Here is a 22,307-nt window from a genome sequence, read left to right as displayed (position 1 = left end):
AAATAAGTGGTTTAGGTAAGGAATTTTACTTACCTAAACCAAAAAACTTTTAAATTCCTTTATTTTAAGGAATTTAAGAGTTTTTTTGCGATAAAAATACAGTCGACTCTCGATATCTCGAATACTTGATGATATCTCGAACTTTTGAGTATCTCGAACTTTTTTAGCGGTCCCATGGACATAACGTACTAGTTTAGGCTAAAATCCTCTCGATATCTCGAACCTCATTATCTCGAACTTTTTGGTATCTCGAACAATATTTTCGGTCCACAGGGCAATTTCCTCTCGTTATCTCGAACTTTTCAACATTTTTTTTTTCAAAAATGTTTTAATAAAATTTAATTTTTTTAAATTCCAATTTTCGAAAAAAAAAAAATTTTAATTCGATTTTTAAATTCGATTTTTTCTAAGAATCGAATTTCTGAAAAGTTTTCCTTTAATGTATAACTTATTCTTTTTGTCAAACGCAGCAACATGCCGCTCGTTAAACGAAAACTCACGAACAAATCTATAATAGAAAAATGCAAGGCATTAAAAGACCTAGAGACTGAGATGTCTAACAAAGAGGTTGCCAAAAAGTATGGAGTCCCAAAGAACACATTATCAACCTGGATTAAAAATAAAACCAAGTTATTAACCTCACTGGAAAAAAATGGCACAAAATCTAAACGGAAGAAACTTCGTAGTGGTAATTTCAAAAATGTAGACAAGGCCATATACACGTGGTTCGTTGCAAAAAGAAGTCAACAAGTACCAATTGATGGTACCATACTAAAAGAAAAGGCACTAAAATTCGCAGAAGCATTAGGAGAGTTGGATTTTAAAGCATCTGATTGTTGGTTTCATAATTGGAAAGAAAGGTCAGTTAAATTTTGTCAAATCTTGTTCAATTTTAATATAAACAAATAACATGTATCTGTTTATATTTAATTTATTTAGTTTTTTAAACGTGTAATTAAAATTCAATTATTCTGTTCCTATTTTTAGGAACGGCATCAGCTTTAAAATAATCTCAGGCGAAAGTGCCGCCGTGACGAATAATATGACTGCTTCGTGGAATGAAACTACACTTCCAACATTGCTTTTGAATTACAAGCTTGAAAACATTTTCAATGCCGATGAGTTTGGACTATTTTACCAGTGCCTACCAAACAAAACATACCATTTATCACGAGAAAAATGTTTTGGGGGAAAAAATAGTAAAGTCAGACTAACAGGCATAGCAGCAGGGAGTGCAACGGGAGAAAAATTACCTATGTTTGTTATTGGAAAATCTAAAAACCCACGGTGTTTTAAGCACATTAAACAACTTCCTTGCACATATAAAAATCAGCTAAAAAGTTGGATGACCGGAGACCTTTTTACAGAATGGGTAATGAAACTTGACTCATTTTTTCGTGCTCAAGACAGGAAAGTAGCACTCCTGGTGGATAACTGTTCTGCCCACCCACACATTGAAGGGCTAAGCAACATCAACCTAATACTTTTCCCCCCTAACACCACATCTGTCCTTCAGCCCATGGATCAAGGCGTAATACGAAGTCTTAAAGCTCATTATCGTCACAAAATTGTGCGTTTGTGTATCAAGGCTGTCGATAATAACGAACCCATGCCAAAAATTTCTATACTTCAAGCAATGAAAGATCTTGTTTCTTCGTGGAATGCTGTGTCGTAGGAGACTGTCATCAACTGCTTTAAAAAAGCTGGTATCAGCAAAACAAACAAGAGTATTGAAGAAGCTGATGATGATCATTCTTTTAAATTTTTGACAGAAGAACTTAACCGTTTGCGAGAGTTAGATCCTCGTGCCGTCCAAGAAGATCTCTCAGCGGAATCTTACATTGGTTTAGATTGCGATGTAGTAACCACCGGTTCACTTGCTACTGATGCTGAAATCATTGCTCAGATTTTAGACCCTAATTTTGAAAACGACGATAATGAAGTTGAAGATAGCGTTGACGAAGCTATTGATGTCGAAGCCCCGCCACGCCCATCTGATATTCAATTAGAAATTGCTTTTAAAACAATTCAAAATGCTTCGCTATACAGCTCAAAATACGGAAATGAAATACAATCCCTAGCACTAAAACTTGAGGATTTAATGAAGATGGAAAAGATGGATAATTTAAAGCAATATCAGATAACAGATTTTTTCCAAAAGTTGTAGTTTTTGTTGTTAATGATTTTTGTCAGAAAAATAACTTGTTTTAATGAAAGTCGGGCAATTTTATTTATTTTTAACCCTTTTCTTGATATCTCGAACTTTTTTTCCGGTCCCCTTACTGTTCGAGATATCGAGAGTCGACTGTACGAAGTGACAATTAATTTTGGAACGGTTTTCTCGAACAGTATTCTTGTTGGTTGACGTTTAATGAACGCCTTAGATTTAAATAAAATTGTAAAAAAAAAAAAATTTTTTTAGTTAAAAGTTTTACAATAGAAGCAAAAAAAGAACTGAAGTTTTAAATTTGACTCACGCAGATTTGCTTGCTAGTGAAGTATTTCTAGAATGTCTAAAATACGTTTTACAAAGTGAAAAAACATGACAGTATTGAGAGAGCCCAAATCCCGCTCAAGTGAACAAAAATGTTGATAAAAAATTCACTGAAAAGCTTAAAAAGCATGTTGAAAAGTGTTCTATTAAATCCATCAGAAAGACAGCAAACCTGTTCAATCTTGATGAAAGGACAGCCAGAAGAACTCTAAAAACACTTAGAAATGTCAGCGTGACTCGAAAGGCTAGAATCTAGCGATTGCAATTCCGGGGGGCTTTTTCAATCCCGGGATTTCGGGATTGAAAAGCAGATACAACATCTATATAATATTAAGTAGAATAAAAACAGTACATTTAACTAAAAATATATTTATTAAATGAATTTAATTTAACATGTTAAATAAATTTCACAAGATAATATTAAACAACTATGTTAGAAATAAGGAGATATGTTATGTATTCTGTGCTTCGAAATGCGACTTCAGGAATCATAACGCGTCCAAAGTTTCATCGCCCAAACGCTTACAAATTTTTGTATTGAACAGTCCAGCGGAAGAAAATGCCCGCTCAGTCTCGACACTTGTCGGTTTCACGGTCATTAGAAAAGAATAAACTCTTTCTAAATAATCGCCACGTGTACCCCCATTTTCAAATAGTGTCATTTCTTTTTGAATTTTTGATGACAATGTTTCATGTCTGATTGGTTGTATTGGTGATTGTCCTTCTTTGATAACACGATCAAGTTCCTCTTCAGTACTTAAAGTATTACTTTAAGACTCAGGTACCATTTCAGGTTCCTCAATCAAATCCAGCATGTCAGACGCAACTGATGCTCTTACTAGAGCAGGATTGGAAGCATTTAATCTTTCTAGCATGAAATTAGTAGTAACGTCAGCTGTAAATAGGTTAGAATCTCGACGACATATTGCTTCAAACTTGCTTTAATGGGAACTAAAGTTGTAATAATTTCTGATAATATTCTCACTTCATCATGTAACAGAGCTATAGAATAATCTTGCACTGGGTAAATATCAATTAATGACTTTAGCATACAATTTTTTACTTTGTAAAATCGTTTAAGCATTAATAGAAGGCTGTTCCACCGTGTCTTGCAGTCCATTGTTAAAGAGAGCTGTTTTCCAAATTCAGCCTTAATATATTTTTGTAAGATGTCGTCCTTGGTAGGTGATCGTTTAAATTTTAGTATTAGTTTGCATACTTTTTTAATGACTGGCCCATAATGAACTTCATTTAGTTCAATTTTAGGTCTTACATTTTCATGATTGCAGTCCAACAAATCTTCCTCAATGTCCTCATTGTCGGATGAATCATTGTCAGAAAATTCATTGTTAAAACCTAGCTGATTTGCATCGAGTTCTCTCTTTTTACAAAGAGAGAACTCGATGCAAATCAGCTAGATTTTAACAATGTTGGTTAGCAGGCGGTAACCTGCCAACTTTTTTCATAACACTAGCTCTGTCGGTCATTATAGCCACAATGTCGTTGTATAGATCAAGACTATGGTCTTTAAGTCTTTTTTCTAATAGTTCACTCTACTTTTCTGCTGCTATTGAATCTGTTATTCGCACTAAACCTAAACTCCAGAACTGAGAACATTGTCCATGAACGCTAATATTCATGTAGCGACGATTTCGAAGTGACGTCCATTCATCAAAAGACTAAGAAAATCTCTCTCCTACACCGAATTCCGTTTTCTTGCGCACTTCAATTTGATGAACTAAATTAACTAAACCTAATCTTGTTTTTTTCCTGTACTCTACTACATGATTACGAATTGTGTTTACTGACGTTGGTAGATTTCTGAATCCCATAGCAGTTAGAGCGGCACGTAAGTCTGTTGAAGAACAAATCACATTAAATGAACCCAGCAAGCACATAACGTTGAAACAACGTTGAAACAACTTTGTAACAACGTTGATCAACGTCGATCAACGTTATTTCAACGTTTTTTCAACGTTGTGTGCTAGCAGGGAAAGCCCGTCAGACGCCTAAAAACAAGCAACTGTAGCACGAAGTGTTTTATCTTCCCTTTCATTAATCAAAAAGTATTTTGTTTGTGGTTTAAATTTCTTTTTTGGTGGTTTATTTGGTGTGCATTCTCCGGTAATATTAGGTTGTGTTGGAATTTCGACCTTCACATTATGCACCGACAACATGTGTGTTTAAAGTCCTTTTTTTGAGCCACCACCAATTTTTAAAATCTTCTTGCAGTTTGGCAATTTACACATCGCTGTTTGGCCTTTTTCATCCCGTAGAAAATATTTCCAAAGTTACTTTTAGTTGTAAAATCACATACGACATGCTGATTTAATTTTTAATTTTAAGAACTTTAACTTTTTAGTGCTTACTGTGTGATAAATAGGCGTAATGACAGATTCATTGTGCAGAAGGGTGACAAAGCATCACTTGTGTGTCACACCTAGCACTCTCAGTCTGTCATGATGCTATGAATCATCGCGTCTAACTGAAAGAAATGTCCACCAACCTAAACCAAAGAGAAAGAAAATATTACCTCTAATGTGTATATCAGCTTACTAAAACGCTATGTGGTGCCATGGCTAAAGAAGACATTCACAGAAAACAATTATATCTTTCAATAGGACAGTTTACCTTGTCATAAGTCTAGAAAAATTTAACAATATCTTCAGGATAAGCATGGGAATTTCGGCCTTCGAAATCGACGAAATTAAACGAAATTCGTGTTTCAATTTCGTATCGAAATTTATATTGAATTTCGAAAGACGAAATTTTTAAACATTACAAATTTACGAATTTCGAAATTAAAACTTATGTTTAATTTCGTGTCAATTTCGTTACTTTCAATGACCCGAAATTATACGAAATTTTTTCGCGAAATTAAACAATCCAAAAAATCGAAATTTCGTTCTCAATTTCGATCCGAAATTGAAACACGAATTTCGTTTAATTTCGTCGATTTCGAAGGCCGAAATTCCCATGCTTACTTCAGGACAATATGCTAATTTCTAGTCCAAACACTTTTCGCCATCATCCAGCCCTGACCTGAATCCCCTTAACAATAGTGTGTGGAACGTAGTTGAGAGTAAGGGTTGCAAAAAGGCTCACTCAAGTATCAAGTCACTAAAGTCATCAATTACCCGTGCTTGGAACTCAATGTCAAGGGACTATATAATAAGCACCTGCCAGTCCTTCCGTCCTAGGTATGAGGCAACGATCAAAAAAAGAGAAACTAATTGAATGTTAAGGTGGGTAAAGTATTTATCTTCAACTATTCTCCTGTTACTATTCCAGGAATATAATTTTTTAGTGCTTTAAAAATTCAGTTTGAAAAATGTTCTAAAAAGTTCGCGAATCGCTTCCACACTCTGTATATTGATAAGAAGACAGTTAGAAGGACTTCAAAAACACTTGGAGAAGTCAGTGTGGCTCGACCTACATGCCAACTTTTGACAGAATGACACAAAACTATGAGATTCCAACGATCAAGGAAGCTTATGAATCAGGTTAAAGAAGACATTCCTAGAAGAAAATTACATCTTTCAATTGGACAATATACCCTGTCATGGGTCCAGAAAAATCTAAAAATATCTTCAAAACAATAGTTAATTTCTAACTCAAAGACATTTGGCCACCATTCAGCCCTGACTGAATCCACTTGGCTGTGAAGTGCAGTTGAGAATAAAGCTTGCAAAAAGGCCTAGTCAAGTGTCAAGTTGTTAAAGTCGTTCATTATTTGTACTTGGAGCTCAATATCAAGGGGCTATAAAATCAGCCTAAGGCTTGAGGCAGTGATCAAAAAAAAGAAGACCTATTGAATGATAAGGTTGGAAAAGCATTTATCTTGAAGTTTTCTTTTATTAACAATTTCTGAATATAATTTTTTAGTGCTTTTAAAGTTCATTTTGAAAAATGTTCTAAAAAGTTCACGAATCGCTGCTATACCCTGTATTTGTGTAATGTTGCCATTAGTTCTATTTATGCTAAGTTAACAAGTTATGTATAATATTTATACACAAATAAATAATATATACTTACTTTGAAATAAAGTTAAAGAAAAAGTTTTGACTTCATGTTTTTTTAATTTTTCTTAGTAGCACTTAGGTTCATTTTGTTAATTTAAAACTCTCATTGGATATAGTTTTCGTTTGTTGCATACAAACATTTGCAGAATTTTTGTATCTAATTTTAAATTGTTCAAAGACACTTCTTTCAACTGATCATTATTTGGGAAATGTATGTGGGTGGAATAAAAAAGAAACACAGTATTCTATGCAGAGCTCTTTTACGGGGAGTTGTCAATATCTACTATTGCCAGTTTAATAAAATGTTTTATAAGTTTGCTAAACGCCTTCTTCATGGATCCAGTCACTTTTATCCATATAGCGTAAATAATATCTTTAGCTATCCTTCTTATTTTCCAAACTCCATTTTCCGACCGACAGATTTCTAGGTGTTTTTATTTCGGTATGATAACCTCGGTAGTTTTGTGGGGTCTTAATGGCACTTTCACGGTTCTAAATTGATCTTTTAAAGTAATATTTAAAAATATCACGCACGGCGAAAAGCAAAAATTTCCGCTATAATTAAACTACTCTTAACTGTCGAGACAGGAAAGATCTAATGTGGTTAATTTTTGTCATTTAAGTGTCAAATAGTGGCGTTGGAGGAACTTAAGGCGCTATATTGATATTGTAACATTCGTAACTCTGCTACTGACACACCCTCTCTATCAAATACCTCATAAATACCAGCAAGGCGAATAACTGTGAACTGAGGTTTTATTTGCGGAGTTTATCCGGTATTATGAAGAGTTGCTAGACTTTTTCTGAATAATTTCAAATATGGAAATTTTGTCCAGAACGGTTTAAGATGTCATTTGTGTTATTTTCATCCCTATCTAATCGCTTATGCTTATACTAATATAAAGCTAAAACCTCGAAAAATAAATACAAGGTATATAACTTGCAAGCTTATTTCCCATAATAAAAACATACAGGTTATATATATTGTATTTATTTTTTAGAACTATAACAGGCTTGCAAAAAATAAAGGTAATTTCAATTAACGAAATTTATTTCAATTTTAAACTAAAATAGTAAATTACTAAAAGGTATTCAAAAAAACATTAAAATTTTTTTTGTTAAATTCAATCTTTTGTTTAACTCAAAGAAGATTGTTCACGCCAAATATATTTTGTGGATCAATAGCCTGTTTGAGTCCTCTTAAAGCATTCACGCCAGACTCAGAGATGGTTTTTGATAAGAACTGCTTCCTAATTTTACCAACGCCATGATGGTGAGAAATGCTTCCGCCGTTTCTAAGAACTTCTTCACGTGCAGCATTTTCTACTTTTTCATAAACTTCTAAGGGGTCTTTTACATCATGATACATAAATCCAAAATAGAAATATATACAAGCACCTGCATCATATGTCTGAGTAACACGACAGGTTACAAATGGTCGCCGAGTAACACCTAACTCTTTACACATGCGAAATATTTCTACCTTTGTGTTGCGACATAAATCTAAAACTCGATCCCATGGCACAGATGTTTCAAATGATTCTGCCAAATAAGAAAACTCTAAACCAAAATCACGCAAATAAGCAATGGCATATGTGAGAGTATAACCACGTCTGCCATTGGCTTCTCCAGCTGGAATTCCACCATATTTACTTACAATAGAATAAATTTTTTTCTGCTGTAATTCAACAGTTTCTTTTGAACCTTCAAATAAAAGAGTACACACACAGATTTCTTTAGGGTCAAATCCTTTGACTCGAGTGATGTAGAATGCTTTAATCCCATCCATTATTTTAGTCCAAAAAGGTGTGCTCCCAGCTTTTAAAGCTTGGCCAAATAAGAACTGCTCATTATCCATTAGACGTATTGAAGCTGGAGCACATTTACGCAATGCTATCTCACGTAAACTATGAACACCAGATTCAAACTTTGGAAAAACAACAGAACCATAAACAACAACTTCTGGAAGTGGTCTAATACGAAGAGTCACTTCTGTAATAACACCCAAAGTACCTTCAGAGCCCAGCATTATATGATGAATATCTGGTCCAGCTGACATACGTGGAACTTGGCAATGCTTTTCCATAACACCATCAGGTGTTACCATTCGTATACAAACAACTAAATCTTCTATGTTTCCATAAACATTTTTCTTCATTCCAGAAGCACGAGTTGCTACCCATCCACCAAGAGTACTAAATTCTATAGAATCAGGCTCATGCCCTGTGCAAAATCCAAAAGCTTTTAATTTTTTTTCTAAATCTTGACCAACAATACCAGCTTCACAATGAGCCAGTAGATTTTCTTCATCAAACCATAAAATTCTACTCATATCAGTCATATCTAATGAGACTATCATCCGCTTTTCAGTAGCCGGACAAGTTACAGCACCAGACACTGTTGTTCCACCACCAAAAGGAATGATACAAACGTTATGCTTTTTTGCAGCAGAAACTATTTTAACTACTTCATCATGACATTGAGGCCATATAACAACATCAGGTATTCGTTCTAATTTTTTATACCTTAAATCAAATATTTCAAAAATTGTTTGACCGTGGCCATGAACAACTCTATCTTCAGTTTCAAATGATGATACTCCAATACCATGAACTTCTTTTAAAAATTCATCATTTTGAATTGGAACAGGATAATCTTCCACATTTAACTTTTCACGGCTTGCAGAACGCAAGCTCAAATTAGCATCACAACTTTCTTCAAACCATTTTCCAAGTTTAGGCAATTGCTCATTTGCAAGAGCATAGTAACGATCACCTTTAAACCGAACAATTTCATTATTTTCCATCAGCTCAAACTGACAATCTTTATAACCCCAACCTTTCCATCTCAGAACTTCTTGGCGTTTTCGTGGAAAAGCTTTAACCTTCTCACTGCTTTCATGTATGAAATTCATTTTAATACTTTCTTTACCATTTTTAGACATTCTAAATTAAAAAGGTAATTTAGTGGACAAATTCAATAGCTTGATTTAAATATTTAGGGACCAATTCAAAAATCGAGTTTGAATTTTTAAGTCAGACTTTTAATTCGAGGTTTGCTTTCAAAAAAGTTAGGTGACTTCCATCCAATTTAATCGAACTTCAAATTTGAAGTATGACTTGAAATCCTAGTTGGATTCTTGAATTCGGCCTTAAATGAACTTATAGATATTCCGCTCATGGCTAATATTTTAATAAATAAACTACAGCTTTTGATTATTTTTGTATAATTTAAAAATAAATGCATTTTAGTTGCAAACTAATGACGAAACAAATTTTAATGGTACATAGTACTCCATATATCAAGACAAAGGGTGTTAGCCACAATTTAGCGTGATTGTTCTTACGACCTTAGTGTAGTTAGTAAATCCCCCTCTTTCTCCCCTTTCTAAGCAAGTACAACTTTTTAGTTTGCAGAGAACCGTGGCAATAGGAATCCAGAGGTGTGCCAAGCACTTCTTGAAGATTCTTACATACCACTTTAAATCTTTCTGGTATATTTTTAAAAATTTCGATGTTACAAACAAAACGAACACAGGACTAGAAAAAAAAAAGGAACTAAAATGGTTCCCCAAGAAATATACGAATACTTGATTGGTTCTTTTGTTATTAAACCATAAAGACATTGTTTAGAAAGAGTACAAAACATACCCAAATAAAATATCAAACCAATAACTTATATCAAAGTTGGAGAAAAAACAGCCTGGAGGCTGAATTTGACTATAAAAGATGTAATTTAAGATCTACCAGTTAAATTAAATTTAGTGAGCGATGTAATGTATCAAACAGCTGCATTTAACACTTATTGTTATCAAACTTTAAACTTAAGGAGGACCAAAACTAATTTGAATTAGGTTATTTCAATGTTTCTAATAAGCCACGTTCTGGACGACCAAATTTGATCGATGACGATGCTACAATGACCATTTTGGAGGAAGATCCTTTTCTGACAGCACTAGACATTCAGAAAGGCTTAATTCAGCTCAGCAAACCATTTCGGACCAAAATTAGAGGATAGAATTAGTGTGGAAATATTAAAGATGGGTGTCGCATGAATTAAATGAGAAGAGTTTGAATGATCGAGTCGCCATATCGTCAGGTTAGAATTATTTTGCTCTATCTCTAATTTTAAACGTTGGGAGAAAATGAATTGTTAAATTTACTAAGTAATGATTGTTTTTAAAATACATTTTATTTTTAAAACTTTTTTTCTAAATATAAATCATTTAAAGAATAAGTTATTATTTTCTTAAAAAAGTAACAATAAAATTTTAAGTAATTTTTACTTCTAGAAAAAAATTAAAACTTTCTTTCAACGTTAAAAATGGGAAATAGAACAAAATAATTCTAACCTGACGATATGCACATCACTGCTTGTTCGAAACAAAAATGAACTCTTCTTGAACCGGATGAAAAATGGATTACCTACAAAAAACTTCAGAAAAAAGGCATAATGTGAACCCGGAAAATCCATCCACCTCTGAACAAAATTTGACTCTGAATAATAGAATGTTGTATATGGTGGGGCATCCAAGAACCAATTTATTATGAGCTTTTAAAACAAAACCATTTGTAATAATGGCAATAACATTTTTTAATAAAATTTATTACGGTAAGAAAAATTTGCATTTTGTTTTATTAAAAAACAAAATGCAAATTTTTCTTACCGTAATAATTTTTCTTACCAAAATAAAACAAAATGCAAATTTTTCTTACCGTCAACATATTAACTATAATTTAAAACTTTTACAAACTTAGATAAATTTAAATCAAATTTATATTCAAAATTTGAAAATAGGAAAATTTATCTAAACTTATATAAGGTCCTAGAAAATATAATTATCAGCGCTCAAAACGTAATTTTACCCCACGATTACTTTTATATTTGATTTATTCAGTGTTTTTTTAGCACAACCATCAGCCAAAATCATTTCTTGATGTTATTTTCAAACAACGCGTGGTTACCCTAGAGATAAAACAAAAAACAGAAGAAAAAATTCTCCCATCGTCTGTTCCAACTCCCAATTTTTCGTATTAATTTTCTCCCAATTGTCTCCCAATTATCCTTACCAAATGACTTTGCCAGAGTTCATGTAAGAGCTAATTTTAGGCCATCTTTGCACTCTGTACACAAAATTTGACACCAATGAGAATTGAATTTGGACTCGTACATCTTTTACGTCATATAAGAGTTTAAACAGGTTCAAAATCTAATGGAAACTTTTGCGTACTTTTCTGTTACACTGATCAGCAGCGTTTCTTTCCGCAAGACATATTAGGTGATCGGATTCACAAAGTTTACAGAAACTAACATTATGGTCGAGACAAAATGGTCGAGACAAGGTTCTTTATATGTTTAATGAGCTTCACTGAGAAAAAATGTTTTTTTGTTTTTGGCTTAACATCTCCATTCTGTGACATTATCTTACATTTCATTCCTACTTTGTTCAATCGTAAAATCAAACTTCTTTAGTTATTGCGGCTTTTCTTCTAGAAAATAATTCTTTGTTCTTTGATATAAAAACCTACTTTTTAGGTCCCGCAACAACAATCTTCTTTTTATCAAGGTGTTTTAGAAATGATTATATTGAAATGCTTGTTGCTCTTCTAACACTCTGTGATCTTTTGTAAAGAATAAAAATGAGTGATGATTAAGTGCTGTTGTTGGAAGCATCTAATAGAGATAACTTCAAGGATAACCACGTGAACAGTTTATTTTATGCAAAAACATCGAAAAAAAATTTTTAATGTAAACTCAAACTATTTTAGTTTTTAAAAAGTTTTTTAAAATATATTTCGTTTCATCATTAAAAACAAGAATTTTAATACGTTTTCAAGTAAATAACCGATCTACCTCTCCGATCTATCATTAAACTTTTGCAATTTATAGTTTGGATCCATCATATTAGGAGGAGTGTGAGTCGATAAATGTTTATTTGCTACAACTGTTCTTTAGGTTTTAGATGGATGATATTTTTAAAAATATCATTAAGTAAATATGTAAGACGTCTGAGTTTTCTTCTTTTTTTATGTAAATTTTACATAATTTATATAAATTTATGTAATTTTATATAATTTACATAATTTACTGATTTGAATAAAGAAGAAAGACGTGTATTGAGAAGTGATAAAAATTTGGGGTCAAATATTTATTTCTTATTCAAAACATTTTTAAATTGTGAAACTCAAGATGCGAAGGAGCTAAAAGAAGCCATTATGGTAACATATTAGCATAATCAGAATTTGAATCTAAAAATATGGGTTTCTGTTTCTTGCAGTAAATCACTTGTAGATTTCTTCTCACTTAAAAATTGGTAAGTAAATACTAATTCAGAGAAAAAGTACACAAAATCACATCTTAGAAAGCTTAGAAAGTATAAAAGAATGAGAAGGTATCGCTCTAGAAAAAGCCTGAAGAAGCTCTGGTGATTTTAGAGATGTAAAAAGGAGATGGTAACTTTTTAAGAAGTAAACTTTTTTACTGTTTTCAAGAAAAATGAGAAAGAAGAATACTTTAACGATTAATTTTGAGAAGAATATTAATTATTAGTTATTTGCAAAAAAAAAATAAGAAGTTTTTAATTTTACTGCTTTTTATTTAAAGAAAATATGCTGTTAAAAAATTTTTAAAATGATGAACTTATTATGATGAAATCAAACCCTATCCGACTTACCTATACAAATCTCTTTCTATTCATTGACTACAAACAAAGTACAACAAATTTATGAACAAAGTTTCTTTTCCTGAAAGTAATCAATTGCGGAAAAAAACCTTTGTAAAATAAATACTGACCATCACTGACCACGAGTTTTTCTTTACGTTACTCGTTTCAACGTTTCAACGTCGTCTTCGAACCCTCCCGCTGACGGGGGAGAAGGGTTATATGTGACAGAACAGTTTTTTAACAAAAATTTATACTGGTTTAATTAATATTAAGGTAAACAGTAAACAATTCCAAACTATTTTAGTTGCAAATCTTTCAAAAATGTCGATTAAGTAATAAAAAAGAGAACTAAAAATGAAAACTTTCTTTGTGTTTTTTGTTTTTTTTATTTCTTAATCGACAATTTTCTTTTAAATATTAAATTTCGAACTTATTTTTAAAAATTTTAAAGTATGCCCCAAAATGCACTTATTTTTTGTTATCATTTTTTATTTGTAAAACAAGAAAAAAATTTAAATATTCTTAAAGTACAAACCTGTACAGATTTTATTACACAGATGCTTAAACAAATGAAATAATTTTTATAATTTAAATAACCTTTTAATCCATCTTGTTTTAACTTCTAAGCTTTAAGCTATTTTGCTATTCATAATGGCAGATTTGAGAAGCTAAGCGATCAAGAATTGAGTCTATTTAACAATCTCTTCATTTTTGTTTTGATATTGAAGGTTTAGCAAAAGCTTTTTTCAGGAAATTCAAGTAAGTTGATTGAAGGTCGTTTTATCACTTCATTTATATATGATTATAATACTTTTTGAAAAATATGAAGATATATTTTAAATTACTTCAAATTATTTAAAATTATTTTAAAAACGTAGTTTTTAACGTATTTAAATGTTTTTAATTTACTTATAAATTTTTTCAATAACTGTTGAAAATATTGCTCGCAATTAACGGATCGAAGATGTTTTTTAATGGAATAAAAGAATATATAGCATTATAAGCTGCTACCGTTACAAGTCTCATGTTTGTTAGCTTTTATTGATGGCTGTTTGATTGTCTGTCTTTCAGTTTTGCGTTTAGATGCCTGATTAGATTTAAGCTTTGTAACTTATACAATGCTTGTATTCTACCTATTGTAACAGAATATAAGTCTTCTCATGATAAGGACAATAATCTCGTTTGGATTTTTTTGTCCGTAAAGACTTGCACACTGTATGAACTTCTAGAACAAGCAGCTCAATCAAAGCATTTAAACTTTGGTTCAGATAAGTTTAAGTCAGTTTTCTTTTTTTTAAAATTTCAGGTTGTTGAGGGAAATTCGATTATAAAGAAGCTGGATGATTTGGTGGCAGAAAACTTGTTATCGTATTTATGAAATGCTTCTATAAACGTGATTGATAACCCATTTTTGAGAATGAAGTTGGAGGATTTATCTCCTGGCGTTTGTGAAGAAAAATGTAAGCTATTGATTTTTTGTAAGTTCTCTGGAATAAACGACCATCTATTTTTATATGAAATTTCTCGCTTCTCAATTAACGGAATATGATTGCAAGAGGCACTTAAACGATCTTCTGAAAACGGTGGCAAGAGTTGATTTAGTTTAAGATCAACATGTTGATGAGGGGATTTTAAAAATGTCTTCTTATATCCTTCTGAATCTGGTTCTTGGTTAGCTATACTTACTATAGAACTGCTTTCGAATTGAGCATTTTGATGCTTTTGGCATGCCACTTGGAGCTCTTTTGTTTCAACTTCCGAGTAAAAAATCCTTTGGCTGGAACCTAAACATGTAAACTCAATCACTCTCGAATCTGTTTTTTGTAAATTTTCTTCTATAAACAATATTTCTTGATCTTGTGTAATGCTCGTGATTCCGTCTCCAAAAATAATATTTTCGCATTCTTTGTTTTCTCTGAAATATTCCACTAAAAATAGAATCAAAACTCCTGTTGTGTTCATACTCCCAGCTACATAAAACGCAATCGAATAGTCGTTAAAGTAATCGTATATCCAACCTGATGAGATGAATATATAATAAGTTTTATTTTCATACAAAACAAGTACTACAGGCTTAAAAAAATTTTAAAAATTAATGTTAAAAAATGAAAACTATTCTATAAAAAATATCAACTAGTCACCTGCAATAGGGGCCCCCATTATTGTAGGAATAGCCATAATCATAAAAACGCAACCAAGAGCTAAAGGTAAACGTCTTACTCCAACAATTTCCTTTGTAATAAGTGGAATCATGATAACAAAACATGACTCTCCTATTCCAAATACAACAACGTAAAACATTAGACCAATAAAAGAAGAAGTAATTGGAACAAGTGTTGTCGATATTGCTATTAAAAGTAAAGTTAATTGGTACATTCTCAGTTTATTCATTTGTTTCATACCGGCAATTTTTCCACTGATAACTTTGAAAATTGTTGCAGTTATAGATAAAGTGCTAATGAGAAAAGCGGCTTTAACTTCTGGAATTCCAATCAGTGTTGCAAACCGCACCTATCAAACAATAGTCCTCCTTTTAAATAAACACAAAAATAAAGAAAATATATATTGCATGTCTTTGCACAAAAAAAAATGTTTAGAGGAAAGTCATTTTTACGCTAGCTAAGTAAACATCAAAATCTCAAAAAAAGCCATACCAAATGTACAAAAGGAACAAAGTAGCCCAATATAAAAACAGACAACCCCAAACACCACGACACAAAGGCTTTATCCAAAAACAGTGAAATGATATCTGAATACAATGATATTTTTGCAGTTTTTTGCTGCTTATTTTGTTCTGTAATAACTGCAGCTCGACTATCAGTATTAAGTTGTGCTGATATTTTTCCTTCTGAGACATTGATACTTTGCTTGTTTTTATACTCATCACTGATTGGTCGGTAAACAAAACCTGCAAAAAAAACGACACTGTGAAGTCCTGCTAGCATAAAAAAGGTGTTTTCGATTCCGTAAGTTCGAGCAAACCACTGTATACACGGACTAAGCACCAATGTCCCAACACCACTTCCTGCACCTACTATACCATTGACTAAAGAAAGTCTTTTGCTAAAATATGGAACCAAAATTATCATTGTTGGAAAATAGCATAAACTTGTTCCTAAACCCCATGTTATTCCAAACGAAAAGTACATAGCAGTTAATGTTTTTGCGAAGGCCGATAAAATCATTCCAAGCATGCATAATAAACCTCCGAGAACTGATATTACACGGCACCCAAATCTTTGGCACAATGATGTTGTTAGAGGGCCAAGTATGAACATCATTCCAACAGAAATTGAGCTGACCAAACCTAAAATAAACTAAACTAGTATTGTATTGAATGTATTTCTTCCCCTAAGCGGTGAATGAGGATTGGGCAATCTTTATTGTAGTTAAGCCCAATCAAAAATTCTGTTAATTCTTTTAAAAAAAGTTTGTTAAATTCGATATTTTGTTTATATAAAAATAAAATATTTAACAATGAAATCCACCCATATATAAAAGGTATTGGTAGGTTATATTGTCAGGCGTTGTTTCAGTTTCATTTCGAGATAAAAAATCAGTAGATTCACCAAAGTATTTCTTAGAGACAACTCTACGTTAAGTCTAAAATAGGACAAGAAGTGTCTTCGTAGAACGCAATGCGCTCTACATAGCCAAAAGCTACTCAGAGCGCAATATTGTAAACGCATGTGCAATTATTTTGTTATAACAGTGCGATTTATATTTCACAATAAAGCTGGTTGGATAGGCGGTTAGGGTAAGGGTTAGGGTTAGGGTTAGTGATAGGGATAGGGATAGGGATAGGGATAGGGATAGGGATAGGGATAGGGATAGGGATAGGGATAGGGATAGGGATAGGGATAGGGATAGGGATAGGGATAGGGATAGGGATAGGGATAGGGATAGGGATAGGGATAGGGATAGGGATAGGGATAGGGATAGGGATAGGGATAGGGATAGGGATAGGGATAGGGATAGGGATAGGGATAGGGATAGGGATAGGGATAGGGATAGGGATAGGGATAGGGATAGGGATAGGGATAGGGATAGGGATAGGGATAGGGATAGGGATAGGGATAGGGATAGGGATAGGGATAGGGATAGGGATAGGGATAGGGATAGGGATAGGGATAGGGATAGGGATAAGGATAAGGATAGGGATAGGGATAGAATTAGGGTTATGGTTAACATTAACAAGATTTAGCGCATGCAAACAAAGTATTGCGCTCCGAGTAGCATATGGCTGCATAAAGCGCATTGCGCTTCAAGAAGCAACGGCCAATAGGAAAAATATCAAAGATTTTTATCATATTAACAACTGATATTTATCATATTAGCAATTGATATTTATTTGGCTGTGATTTCAAAAATTACAAATATTACTTTTGTTTGAAATTATTTAGTGTATTTTAAATTTATAATTTTTACCTGTTTCCCCTCTTGGTCGGTTGAACTTTTGAACCAGCTCATTGAAAATAACACCTGAAGAATTCTGCAAACCAACCACAACAAATTGTGTGAGGAAAGCTGCCATTACCACGCACCAGCCCCATCCCCCATCAGGATGAGATTTTGTTTTAACTTGCTCTGATTCCAACGAGTTTTTTCCATCCTTTTTTTCGCTTTGATCTTTCATTTTAAAACTTATTCTTAAGCTGCAAACAAGTTTGTCATAAGTTGCTTACAGCGCTTTTTAAAAAGTATCAAACACCGTCTGTTAACCGTAGAGTTGTTTTATTTTTTTCATTGAGGATGAATGCAAAAGAAAATCTCCTTCATTTTAATTTACGATAACTCTTCGGTTTCCTGATAGTAAAAAAAAGAAAAACTAATTTAAAGACATTGGCATAATAAATGTAAATTCCAATCTCTTAGAAAAAAAATATGAACAGACAAATTGAGTAGATAATTACCTGAAGATTATCGAGTCTTGTTACAAATTGAACTCTGAGTGTTTCTTCAATGGCTGTTTTTTATTTATCAAAAGCATCAATCTATTACACATTTTAAAATGCATAGGTGCCTATTAAACAAGATTATTTAGAGCGTGATATTTATATCCAATGAGTTTATTTTAATCTCATATGACTTGTTAAGTTTATTGAATAGAAATTGTTTTGAAAAAAACAAAACACTTTCGATACTTCGCTTCGTTCTCCTTATTCCAGCGGTAATTTCTTATATTCAGATCTTTATTGCTCTAATTTATACTGCTCTAATATTTATTGCTTAATATTTATATTGCTCTAATATTTATTGCTCTAATTTATATTTTAATTGGAAATATTTCTCAATTTTGAATTGCAAAAAGGTGAGAATGTAAGTTCCAATGAAAACTTTGAAAAGCATTTGCAGTTACAAAAAGGATTTAGAAAAAGTTTACCAAAATTATATATTGTCTTCTATAAATGTGTTTCTTGAACTCTGATCGGTTACCGGCTAAATTTTAGCGTAAGAATAAAATTAACACAGATATATGATAAAGTTAAATCTTATTTTTTATAACACATCATAAATACCGCACCTTGTGCGTATTTAAGATTCTTAAACGATTTAAAAAAATCCTTACGTTCACGCGGCGGGAGCAACGTACGTTTAATAAAATCACATTCTTTACGTTTGTTACATTTTTTAATCCAGCATCTATATATAAGTGGATATTTATTAGGTTTTTTTTGTCAAAATTTCTTTCACTCTTTAAAATGCTATTGAGATATATTTTTTTCGTGCTGAGCAGACGCCATATTAACTCTGCCAGTGAGGTTTATGATTAAATTCTACTTATGCGAAATTACTGTGAAAAATTAGATTATGAAAATTTTCCTTTATTTGGATTTTTTAAACTTATCAATGAAAAAAAGTTTTACAAATACCACTTTTGAGTCATTTTGAAAGGAAGTCAACTATTATTTCATCTTTTGTTACCGTCTGTTGTCTCATTTTATCAGTAGTGGCATTAAGATAAGACATCAAAAAAGATCTATAACAGATTTTCGAACAAAATTTTGCTTCTGCCAAACAGATCAATAATCTCTTTAAAGTTAAACTAAGTGTTATACTAAAGAAATTTTGCAAACAAAACTTGGCTTCTATTAAAATGCCAGGTTTTGTTTCATCTTGTAAACCAGTTCCAAAAACCAGTTTCTAAAACCAGTCAAAAACCAGTATCAGCAAACGTCAAAAGAAAAGATAATCTTTAAATTTGTACTTTCACCACGCGTAATTCCAACATACATTAAACAACTTAACTTTCACTTAAGATCAACAGCTTTTTAAAAATGTTTCAAAATGAATATATATATTTTTATATATATATATATATATATATATATATATATATATATATATATATATATATATATATATATATATATATATATATATATATATAAAGTTACATCAGCAAACGCTTTTGCTATATACTCATGAGAGATGGCTTTCTTTACTCATGATCATAAGAGATTGTAGGTATACAACTAAATCGTTTGCTGAAATTTTTTTGAAATGCGGTGTTTCAAATAAAACCCAAAAAACTGAAACGAACAAAAGCAAGAAGAATGAAAAAAAGATAAGGAATAAAAATAACTATCACAGAATTTGACAAAAGTAATGAAATGGGTTTAAAATGTAAGGATTAAGAAAGCGATGAATAAAGAATATTAAAAATGTAACCTTGATAAATTGATTGAAAAAAAATTATCTTTTTCCATAACAACAAATCACATACAATCTATTTAGATAAACTAAATATTTGTTACCATGCCACCACTAAGCTGATTTTAGGCGGTTAAATATCAAATTTTAATCCTATAAAAGTATATATAACTTAATTTTTATTTTAAATCATACAAAGTCACAAAAAGAAAAGTTGATCTTTGAATTTGTGCTTACACCACGCGTAATTTCAAAATGCAATACACAATAGGACCCATCTAACAACTTAACTTCAACTTTACATCAACGGCTTTTTAAAAATGTTTCTAAAGGAATGTATATAGTTAGTGAAATTACGAGCTCGTTCTGTTTATTCCAGTTTGCTCTAACTTTGATGGTTAGGGGGAGGAAGGGGATAAAATAAAAGATACCATTAGAATCACTTCTTTAATGTTATAAATCAAAAAGCTTTCATTTATTTAAAAACCGGGTAAAAAAAGGCAGCGGAATCGAGTAAACCATTCTTGTTTAATGTAATGTAAGCACAATAGATACTAAAGTAGATTTATTTTAAAAATGTTTATCTTCAATTACAATCGTATTTAGGTTAAAAAAACAAAGCTAACAGAATTTAGTACAACAGTTGCAAAAATAAAGTTTCACTGTTGATTTTTTGGGGGATAGTGCCCGAGTAGCTAACCGAAGAGCGTCACCTGTCTAGGGTTATTGTAGACATCTCCTCACATCTTGTAATGACAATTTTAAAATCCATCTATTACGTCCGCGGAAATAAATTACCTTTGAAGCTTTGATTCGTAGGTTTTTAGACCTGTTCATGTGAAAGAGAAAAGTTACCATAAAGTTCCTTAAATAACTACCGCTTCAATGAAAATTGGTGGGATTGTAACCCATGGGTATGCCTCTATGTGTAAAAATTTTCAAGTATTAGTCTTTTGGAGTTACAAAACTAAAATACTATTGAGATTTTCCCTTTTTTTGCGTCCTTTTGAAGCTATAACTGTTGCTTAGTAAAATTTGTAAATTACTTTATACATATAAAGTTATGTATATATAATAATTTATATAAAATACATAATATATATATTATATATAATATGTAATAAATTATGTAAATATAATAAACTTTATTTATATAAAATTATGCACCAAACTGTTTCAACAGAAACAAAAATTAACAAAAAATAAGAAAATTTTTGGAAAAGAGGAAATTAGATACCTACTAATTTGAAAAAAAGAAAACCAAAGAAAAGAAAAAAACATGAGGGCAAGAAAGTATATTATAACTTCCATCTTTTCTTGGCTGTTTTTTTTTTGTTTTTTTTATTGTCTTTTTTTGACTAATTTTCGACTGTTTTCTTTTCGGCCTTCATTTACACTCATACTTTTCGGCCATATTTTTTAGTTTTTTAATCATCTTTGTGCTCATTTTTTTTGGATTGAAACCCAGCGTCAAGATTGTAGCTACCTAATTTGACAGATTGTCTGATAAAAGTTGAATGAAAAACACCTACTTAAACTGGACCAACTCGATGCTAAATCACCACCAGTGGGATGCAATAACTGCTTGAGTTCATTAGGCAAATGGTCTCTTTACAACAGCAACCAATCTGCAATTCCGCAAATGCAATTGCTACAAAGCAGGGTTCACCACAAGGAATAGTGTGTCTTACAAAAGCTTAAAAAGAACTGCCTTTCTCCATATCTCCAAATAAATTTCAAAATCATTTAGATAAAGAATCTCACATCAAAAACTAAAATAGAGAATACAACAAAAAATGCTCATTAAATTATCTTTCCAATTTGATATATCCTAAAATGAAACATTTCATTCATTTGGTGTTGCTTACTTAAAAACTGAAAGAAAATTATTTTATTTACAGTTAAATTTTTTTCTTCAATTCAACATGTAAATATTGATATTTTCTATAATAATAATTATTTTAAATGAAAGTAAATGTTTTGTTGGGTTTTTTTTTACAGGTTTCAGTGGACCAAAAAACCTTCAATAGTCCATAGATGCCCTGGTAAAAGTTCAATTTAAGTCTTTCGAATTTCGGCATGAAGAAATTAGTTAAAACAGTTAACCAAACAGCAGAAACAAAGCTAGTTTAGTAAAATTTCCTTCTGAACTTTAAAGCTGCTGGTCAGCAACTCAGTTACTTCTTCACTAACACCCAGATCAAAGCATCTATTTTCAACGAGTGATTCATCAACAGATCACATTTTTTTCACAGCTTGAGCTGGCTAGACTTTATCAACAGAGTTATTTCTGCTCGGAAAGCTTCTTCTAAATTGATTACAAAGCTGGGGATTGATGGTGGGAAAGGCTTTTGACATAGAGAACTACCAAAGATACAAAGTGCTAAACGCCAAATGATAGTGGCTTTTTCTGAAGAACTTTCTGAGGTTTATGCCAATGTCCAACAGGTTTTATCACTAATTGATGCTGATG

The 22,307-nt window shown here is 31.7% G+C and overlaps 3 protein-coding genes and 1 long non-coding RNA gene across 10 annotated transcripts in view; 2 read left to right on the top strand and 2 right to left on the bottom strand.

Moving 5' to 3' along the window:
• Positions 1–22,307, top strand: part of LOC145191419 (phosphatidylinositol 3,4,5-trisphosphate 5-phosphatase 2A-like) — a 401,680-nt gene that overhangs the window by 338,122 nt on the left and 41,251 nt on the right. The gene's annotated exons all lie outside the window — the stretch shown is intronic.
• Positions 7,550–9,835, bottom strand: LOC145191203 (alkyldihydroxyacetonephosphate synthase, peroxisomal-like). The gene has a single exon (XM_080068227.2). The coding sequence runs from the start codon at positions 9,458–9,460 to the stop codon at positions 7,658–7,660; it is 1,803 nt and encodes a 600-aa protein (XP_079924353.2). The 5' UTR covers positions 9,461–9,835; the 3' UTR covers positions 7,550–7,657.
• On the top strand, positions 13,825–15,739 carry LOC149882063 (uncharacterized). The gene is made up of 2 exons (XR_016445035.1): positions 13,825–13,939; positions 14,487–15,739. It is a non-coding gene; the product is annotated as an uncharacterized LOC149882063 (long non-coding RNA).
• Positions 14,134–18,692, bottom strand: LOC145191334 (monocarboxylate transporter 13-like). 3 transcript variants are annotated; one of them, XM_090066909.1, is made up of 6 exons: positions 18,094–18,692; positions 17,609–17,986; positions 15,835–16,487; positions 15,583–15,691; positions 15,322–15,381; positions 14,134–15,198 (listed from the first exon to the last, which is right to left on the bottom strand). In XM_090066909.1, exons 2-6 carry the CDS (start codon positions 17,814–17,816, stop codon positions 14,483–14,485), a joined length of 1,746 nt encoding a protein of 581 aa, XP_089923035.1. In that variant the 5' UTR covers positions 17,817–17,986; positions 18,094–18,692; the 3' UTR covers positions 14,134–14,482. The 3 variants fall into 3 exon arrangements, with proteins under 3 accessions (XP_089923035.1, XP_089923033.1, XP_089923034.1); XM_090066907.1 differs by having other exon boundaries at positions 15,322–15,691; positions 18,094–18,622; XM_090066908.1 differs by lacking the exon at positions 18,094–18,692 and having other exon boundaries at positions 15,322–15,691; positions 17,609–18,058.

Source organism: Hydra viridissima, unplaced genomic scaffold (genome assembly GCF_058129835.1).
Source record: "Hydra viridissima isolate aposymbiotic clone 2 unplaced genomic scaffold, HvirCarnegie_v1 scaffold_11, whole genome shotgun sequence".
NCBI classification, from domain to species: domain Eukaryota; kingdom Metazoa; phylum Cnidaria; class Hydrozoa; order Anthoathecata; family Hydridae; genus Hydra; species Hydra viridissima.
This window is presented reverse-complemented; position numbering and strand designations above follow the sequence as displayed.